Here is an 8,666-nt window from a genome sequence, read left to right as displayed (position 1 = left end):
TTTTTCCTCATAATATTGTAGGGATCTTTAAGACAAATTCAACGCACTATCGAGATTATCACTTTTATTGATGTTTTATTAATTTTATTATATAATATTTATAAGAAATACTCATTAGTAATATACTTAAGTGAACTTATTAACTTATGTGAACAAATTTTATTGATTTTATTGATATTTAATATCAAATTAGCAGTATTATAAACATAAATTAATGAAGAAAAACTGTAACTTATGCAAGCAAAAATTCAAATTACTTGCCTCTTTTTGCAACACAAAGTTCTGCTCTTTTTAATAAATTAGTATGCGTAGCAGCTATTATACTACTTTTATTCAAAATTATCTTTGGAAATCGTGTTATAAGTACATATGGATCAGTCCGATGGCCGGCACGTTCTCTGGATTTATCTCCGATGGATTTTTTCTTATGGGAACATCTGAAATCTTTTGTATATCAAATATCAATAACTAATATTCAAGATCTTCGAGAAAAAATAATTACAGCTTGTGCAACTTTGAATCAAAGGCCGGTGTTCATAGTTAGTTCTTTTATTCAAGATCGCCTCAAGTTCTGTCTGAAGATGTTACGAACCAATCAGAGGGCCACATTAGCGTCTTCAGACATTACTTAAGATGATCTTGAAGTAAGAATTGACCATAAATACCGATCTTTGTGTTGCAGAAGGAGGAAAGCAATTTGAACATTTGCTTACATAAGCTACAGTTTTTCTTCATTAATTTATGTTTATAATGTTGCAAATTTGATATTAATCTTTAGAGAACATTTTTGCCTTGAAATTTTGAATTTTTTTATGTAACATTCATGTATATATTGAATGTTTATCTTATGAGGAGCCAATGAGTTTTCCGCTGGCCACTATAGTGGCCAGTCCGGCCCTTTAAAGATTAAATATCAATAAAATCAATAAAATTTATTTACATAAGTTAATAAGTTCACATAAGTATTCCTTTATTAATGAGTATTTGTGATAAATATTATGTAGTAAAATCAATAAACCATCAATGAAAGTTACAATCTCAATAGTGCGTTGAATGCGTTTTGAAGATCTCTACAATATTATAGAAAAAAATTGTATGGTGCTATTTAAAAAATTTAAGATGATCATGACTTTTTTATTATAAAAAAAATCGTTTTAATTTTTTTTATCATATGTTGTAATCCGCATAAAATAGATGAATAATCACCTTTCAACTTCTTTTTTTAATTGTTGGAAGTGTCTAAAAAATTGTGCGGACCGTTACGCTGAACACCCTGTATACATGTACACACGAGTATACAGGGTGTCTCAGAAATAACGCCGCCGAGAGTGAAACGCGATGGCCGTGCTACGAATTCATGCGGCGCAGCTTCACCGCACATTGGCTTACACGTTTCCTTTTTTAATTCGAAAACTACAGCGAATATCTCAAAATGGTATCAGACTGTTTTGTTCTTCTTGACCTATTCTATGCCCTCAATACGGCTCCTATCTTATTTCTGAGAAATCCTGTGTGTATGTGTGTGTGTGTGTGTGTGTGTGTGTGTGTGTGTGTGTGTGTGTGTGTGTGTATATGACATTACAAATGTATGATAATATATAAGAACACTTACGACACTGCTGTAATAGCTATTTGCGTCTCACTATTTAATGTACATGTACGTAGTAATTTCAATCTTTCCTTTCCATTGCCATGTATGCATAAGGTTTCAAGACATTCTGACATTATTTTCATATCAAGAGATTTTGCTCGTTGCACCATTTTTTGACTGATGTCCATAGATCCTTTAAAATCTTGAGTAAATGGTAACGCTAATATCGACTGCAATATAACTTTATTCGATTCATTGTGAGCCATTAAATTCATTAAAATTTGAAAAATAATTTGCTCATTTTGACATCTATCAGAATTTAAATTTTGTATGAGAATCTTTAATATGGCATTTAAGTCGTTCTCATATAGTTTTACTTGAATTTTCTGGCTCTCTAGCCACAATTGTAATAAAGATGAGGCTTTAACAATATGTAACACTTCTGTAAATTTTTCAGCTTCCATAAGATTCACTAATTCTTTTTTTAGTAATTTCCATGGTTCGCTAATCTCTGTTGCAAGAATAATTTTATCTGGTTCAACGGTTCGTCGAATATCGATAAAAACAAATTGCATAAAAATCTCAATAACAGTCTAAAATAAAAACAAATTATTAAAAATAGATATAATGCATAATTTTAAAATAAAAACAAAGTAGTTTTATAAAACATATACAACTGTCAGGATTACAGACTGGACAATGTACGAATTGAGCCAAGAATTTTTTAGCTTCTAAAGTAGTACAGGACCGTGGTTCCACAATTAAATATTGTTTAATCATGTAACATGCTGCTTCTTCTAATTTCTTTATCGCTTCAATTTTAACATTATACGCTGGAAAAAATATAACAATTTATACAATGCGTATAAGATAAATTTGAATAAATTGAAATAAAATAGAATGCAATACTTACTAACAAATTCTAAAGCTATAAAATCAATAACTTGAAAACACAAGTCTGTTGTATTAAGAGAAACATGTGATGATTGTATTAATCGTATCAATGTTTCTACAAATTGAGATACCATATGTATTGATAATAGATCTGAATTAATCCAAGTTGAAAGACTTTTCACTATTTCTAGGGTATATACAATTACGGTTCTTCGTTCCTAAAACATCCAAATACAATATGTTAACATACAACACAAAGTTTATTTAATTTATTTTACAATTAAAACTTCACTTACATTATCATGAACAATATGATTTTCTATTATTTCTGTAAGCAATTGTATTGCTTCAATCTTCAGACTTGGAGAAGAATTGATTATGATTGTCATAATTCTATTCCATAACTTTACTTCATCCCAAATACCAGCTTTCGCAATTATCTATCAATACAAATATCATTGCTATTGAACTCAATGAGTGTTAGAGAATTTTTTTATTAAAAAATCTGTAAAGTTGAAAAAGTAAAACCTTTAATAAAGATGATTGAATTGATGGTACATCTGAAGATTTAATCTTTACAGGAAATGGTGTCAAGTCCAAATTCTCTATAATATCCTTTTCTGTATGAAACTTTGAAAGGGTCATTTCTTCTGCAGTACTCATATAAAATTCCAATATTTCTGTTTAGAGAAAATATTTTGTAAATTTTATTATCAGTAAATATATTTCAAGTTTTTATTTTATATTTACTGTTAATTCATTATTATACGTACCATCCAATATATTTAGATACTCTGAAGTAATGGTCTGAAACATTGTCATATGATGCCTTGATAATATTCTGAGCATACAAGCTTGTACTTCAATACTATTTGAAAGCACCACATCGCTCGATTGTTTGCAAATCAAATAGAACATTGTGCCAAATAACCAAGTTGTGAATGCTAATGACATATACAATAGTATATTATCAAATACAGTTTTTGGACAGTACAGTATTATTTTTATACAAATATGTTACCTGTAAATTGTTGCTGTACAGTAATATTTGCTGTACCATTACTAAATGGTGGGACTAATACAGTAGTTAAAGTAGAAGATCTTTTCAATAAAGATTCGAGAAGAGAACAGAGCATCTGTTCTGTCGGAGGATTTTCCAAATCCGAGAATATCGCTATTATAGGATTGTTGATGAATTTCCATACCGAATCTGATACAGTTATCCTACAATAGGAAATATTTGTTATCAAAATACACTCGGCTATTTCATCATCTTGCAATAAAACTTAAAAAAATAATCCATTAACCTTTAAAATTGGCCCTTAACCTTCAAAGTTAGTTTGACATATATTTAAAATATTTTATTGTTACAATGAATAAAGTTGCAATAAAAGTACTAAATCATTATACAAAATTATTTTTATTATTACTTAAAAATTTACGTTATGCTTTAAGTCTCAATTGTACATTGCATTTATTGTATTGCAATTGTCCTCGTAATCGCAATTGTGTACTTATAATAGAAGCTTACACTTACGTGTTACTATCTTGAGGTGTCGATGAATCGTCATTCACTTCCATTATTGCACACAAATTGTAAATAAACAATTACGTGATATATATTCAATCCGGCATTAGATCAAAGGGTTCTCTACATTTATTCTTATTGAGACAAAGATCCATAAATTTTCCTATAGATCTTTACGTTCACTGTACACTATTTATTCTTCTTGATCAAAAAACATATCTTTATATACAAGTTATTAAATTAATTTGTATAATTAAACCTTCCGCGTTCATTCAAAACCTCATTTAAGCCGTGTTTACATATAAAACGTAGCTGTGCACAGTGTGAATATTGTTCCAAATCCAGGTACTTCTTAAAAATCAAGCAAGAATCTGTAAGAATGCCAAGCAACAACTGCCAAATGCTACCAATTGCCAAATGCTACCAACTGCCAAGTGTCGTATAAGAAAACATCGTGGGCTTCACAGTGAAGAATTTATTAATTTTAGAAATAAATATACTGGCACAAGGTGAAATTTATACACTCATACAATCTTTTCGTAAATTTGTCTTTTTTATAGATCAAAATATTTGTAAGACCAAAAAGCTCGAAGAAAACGTTAAGATTTTTTTTTTAATTTGAAAAGGTGTTATACAAGAAATTCTTTAGAGATTTTTTCACAATAGCATTTATCAATTTTGTAGATAAATGTAAACGAACAAATATATCGATTAAAGATAAAATTTAGCTTTGATAAAATGATTCATAACCATTCATACGTTTTGCAATATCATTGCGTTCTAAAACTCGTAAGGAAAGTGCTTTTCCAGCTTTTTGAATGATGAATGCAAATAATCCTTTCGAGCGCAATTCACCAAAGGCTGTCAAAGGTACACGAAAGAGCAGAATTAAAGCCACTGGGCGATTTACAAGTTTCGCAACTTTTGCAAGGCGCAGACGCGATCAGCTGTTCCCGACTATTCACGATCAGTCACGACCAGTCACGATTTCTCGCGCGGGCGTGTAACTGTTCGTGATGTTTTTCTCTATTTTTCTCGCGTGGAGATTTACACGCATGCCGATAATGATTCGCGTCGCGCTCCCTGCTCATTGAAATTCCTTTCAAGTATCTCGTTCCTACTTTCGCCTCCTCGGATGGGCGACTCGCGATCCCGCTCGGCGCCGGAAGTTTTTCTATAATCCACCACGTCAGATTTTCGTGGTGACGATAGTGGTGGTGGCGGTGGTGGTGGTGGTAGTGATGGTCATCATCGTCGATGTCGCTCGTCGTTGATTGCAATACTGTGTTCCGTGCTTTTAAGAGTGACGAGGTGTGACATAAAAAAGCCGCTCCTAATGCGGCGAACAACGCCGGCGTCCCGTAAAAGGAGAGAGAGATGAAACCCCGCGTGCTGTTCGTGTACTGGGCGCTGCTCCTGATATCGACGGTGTCTAGGTAAGACATCGACGTCGATCCGTTCGAACGTAATAAATCGATTGAATTCAAGTCGCGACGAGCAATCTCGTTCACGGTCGTATCGGAAACGCGAAAGCGAATTCTTGCTCTAGCTTTCATTCTTTTTCGCACTTATTTGTACAGCAAATTAAAGTTTTTGCCAACTACTGGAGTATCAGTGGATATTCCGCGAGCCATTTGTTTTGGAATATTCTTGAGCAAAGATTCTGATTAACGCGACAAAATTATGTGTAACTTATGTAGAATGTATTTATATTTTTTTATTTTTTGACACAAAGTTTATAATTAAATTTTATTTGTTACATTATTGGATGCGGTTTTTTAAATGATTATTAAAATAGCAATTTAATTGAGTGTTGAATTAAATTTATGAATGTAATTTATTTCTTGTATATGTTTTATATTATTTTTAAATTAAATTTTATGGACAGAGTGAGGCTAAACTTGGTAGGATTTTATTTAATTGCAAAGAATATATATATATATATATATATATATATATATAGGTCTTTTTTTATCATGCTTTTGTAAGAGATAATTGCTTTTGCATTATGCAACATTGGCACAATGTTACTTAACAGACAATAATACTAGCCACTTCTTTCCGTTACAGTGGACTTTTGTTTCTAATAGTAGCTTCGGAGAGCGCACAAACCAAAGATTCTTTTTTCCATCCTGAGAAGAATGAGACTTATGGAGCTTACAGTAATGTTACGCTCAATTACGAGGATCACGAAAGTTTTGAGTCTTCGTCTATATTGGATGCTGAAACTGGAACAGTGACATTAAAGACTAACCAGAACAATTTATATGACCAGGTAAGATCACATTATATAATTTCTCATGTAAGAATATTCATTTACTACATATATATAATATATGTACGAAAAGATGTATTTCTCTTATATTGAATGTAATAGTAATAATATATGTCTACTATATTATATATTATTATATATATAATGTGTTATTATATGCATGATAATAGTATACATATAAGGATACTTAAATTTTATTCTACATTTTCTATTTACATTTATTTAATGTATTTTTTATTACATTATATATTGATATATTATAGCAGGAAGCTACAGTCTCTGCTAGTTTTGAGACAATTACCACCAACGATGCAGAGGAGAAAAAGAATATAGATATTTTAGCTGAGAGTCTCACCCAACAGCCTAATCTCTCTCAAGGGTGAGTTCGTATACATTGTTATTTTATTTCTTAGTAAACAAGCGCTTTTGAATAGCAGATGTGTGTAGGGATATAAACTGATCAATACTGTGTGTATATAAAAATAAAGCTATTATTCTTATCTAGTTAATCAATGTAAACTGTTAATAAATGCAGTAATTCATGTTGCATATCGATTATTTTATTGTATGACATGCATGCAAAATACTTTTCTATTCTAAAATATTTGTGCTTGGCAATTTATTATGTGCGTAGATACAATGTAAGGATTTAAATATTTTTAAAAATAAAAATAAAATAAAATATTATTGTGAAAATAAAATATATTAAGGTTTCGAAGTTGTAGAAAGTTTTTTCACGTTTATTAATATAAATTTACTATAAAGAGTTTTATTTAATTGAGATTTAAGGATGATTAAAAAATATGTGCATAAAATAATATGAAAAAATCGCATTTAGTCGAATCAGACTAAATATGTTGCTTCTATTGGAATACTTTCTACCAGATTTTATTTAGACGTCTTTAGAATGACATTTATATCGTAAAATCAGTATAAATTATAACGAAAATATTATTGAATATAATAATAAATTTTATTTGCCACTCTGTCAGATATTTTACCATCAAAAAATATAACAATAAAATGCGAATAATACATTGTATCTGTGCATTGTTTCAATTATCTTTTTTGTGCTTTATATTTTTTTGTTGTATTTTTACAATATTCGATTGCAGTCATTATATCATTATGCAATGAACATTTGATGAAATTGCTGCTTTCTGAGTTTATTTAATATGCTATGAAATTTTCTGTTAATCTTTATAGGATTCTTTTCTTACTTTAGTATAGATTTTTTTGGATATTAATATAATGTAATATTGCAGAATGATAATGAAATTTTTAATTTTAATTAAAAAAATTTTTTAATTGTAATTTTTGTTTAAATTTTAAACGAGCTGTTTAGCTTTTTCTATGAAAACATTTTTGTATAACAAAAATTAAACTTTGGAAATTTTTATGTATTATTAAGAATTCTTTTTTCTTTTTTTGTAGTAGATTTTTGTGAGTCAAATGTATCTATTATTTAATATTTATGCTGATGTTAAAAAGGCTAGCAATTGTCTTGTATCTTTTGATTGTTAACGAATACATGTATATATAATATTTCTTTATGCTTTTCGATTTTATTCTCAGTGACTGAATAATATATTTTTTTATATTTTATTTTACATAATTTTATTTTACACTTTAAAGAATTACTGTTTTTGTGGAGAGAGAGAGAACACGATAAAATATAATTGGTATTTATCTTTAAATTAAAAAAAAATTTTCTTTAATATAAAAAAAAATTTTCTCACCTACGAATATTTTTCTATACTGTTGCCTGCGCTGAATTTTGTAAAATATGCATGCATATCATAAACGCATATATATCATGCATATTCCGCGGAAATTTATGTACTTGTAAATTACGATGCACAGAAATATAAAGTGGGAATAGGCGATGTAAGGGAAAAATTTTCTATATTTTCTTGCATAAAGGGCAAATAAATTTAATTATATCATTTATTCGTCGTATTTTCGTATTGCAATGGAACATATTTTTCGAGAATTTATATTATCTAGGATTTTTCGTCCGCGAATATGTTTGTTTTCATAATATGGAGGTATGATTACGGTGACAATTTTCTTAAAGAAAGCAAAGGACAAATCTAAAAATTGTAGGGCTTTGTCCCTACAATATTTTCAAATTAATTTGTGATTGTTAAAAATCTGTGCATTATAAAATTTTATTATACAGTATGTTATAATCAGATTGAGATAATGCGCAGTTTTCTGATAGTTTGAAACTGATTCAATTGTATTGGAATAAACTTTTGGTCTAAAATAATAAAAGGTTTGAAAAAATAAAAACAATTCTAGTTTGAATAAATTTAATTTAAAAAATTAAGAAATATAATTGACAAAAACAAATTGTGTTTATATGCATAAAACTG

At 29.1% G+C, this 8,666-nt stretch overlaps 2 protein-coding genes across 2 annotated transcripts in view; one reads left to right on the top strand and one right to left on the bottom strand.

The window, feature by feature from the left end:
• The window catches only part of LOC108751760 (serine/threonine-protein kinase ATR-like), a 17,558-nt gene extending 12,714 nt beyond the window's left edge, over positions 1–4,844 (bottom strand). The window contains exons 1-9 of the mRNA XM_018492155.1: positions 4,773–4,844; positions 4,023–4,384; positions 3,507–3,709; positions 3,259–3,429; positions 3,014–3,165; positions 2,782–2,925; positions 2,505–2,703; positions 2,285–2,424; positions 1,613–2,184 (exon numbers count right to left, since the gene is read on the bottom strand). Of these exons, the coding sequence (XP_018347657.1) occupies positions 1,613–2,184; positions 2,285–2,424; positions 2,505–2,703; positions 2,782–2,925; positions 3,014–3,165; positions 3,259–3,429; positions 3,507–3,709; positions 4,023–4,066 (1,625 nt within the window). The 5' untranslated portion in view covers positions 4,067–4,384; positions 4,773–4,844. The remainder of the gene's footprint in view (positions 1–1,612; positions 2,185–2,284; positions 2,425–2,504; positions 2,704–2,781; positions 2,926–3,013; positions 3,166–3,258; positions 3,430–3,506; positions 3,710–4,022; positions 4,385–4,772) is intronic.
• A 159-nt stretch (positions 4,845–5,003) lies between these two features.
• The window catches only part of LOC108751765 (SUN domain-containing ossification factor), a 42,060-nt gene continuing 38,397 nt past the window's right edge, over positions 5,004–8,666 (top strand). Inside the window, exons 1-3 of the mRNA XM_018492160.1 lie at positions 5,004–5,449; positions 6,084–6,288; positions 6,552–6,667. Of these exons, the coding sequence (XP_018347662.1) occupies positions 5,391–5,449; positions 6,084–6,288; positions 6,552–6,667 (380 nt within the window). The 5' untranslated portion in view covers positions 5,004–5,390. The remainder of the gene's footprint in view (positions 5,450–6,083; positions 6,289–6,551; positions 6,668–8,666) is intronic.

Source organism: Trachymyrmex septentrionalis, unplaced genomic scaffold (genome assembly GCF_001594115.1).
Source record: "Trachymyrmex septentrionalis isolate Tsep2-gDNA-1 unplaced genomic scaffold, Tsep1.0 scaffold51, whole genome shotgun sequence".
In the NCBI taxonomy this organism is placed as follows: Eukaryota; Metazoa; Arthropoda; class Insecta; order Hymenoptera; family Formicidae; genus Trachymyrmex; species Trachymyrmex septentrionalis.
The sequence above is the reverse complement of the archived record's forward strand: the minus strand, read 5'-3'. Positions and strand labels throughout refer to the sequence as shown.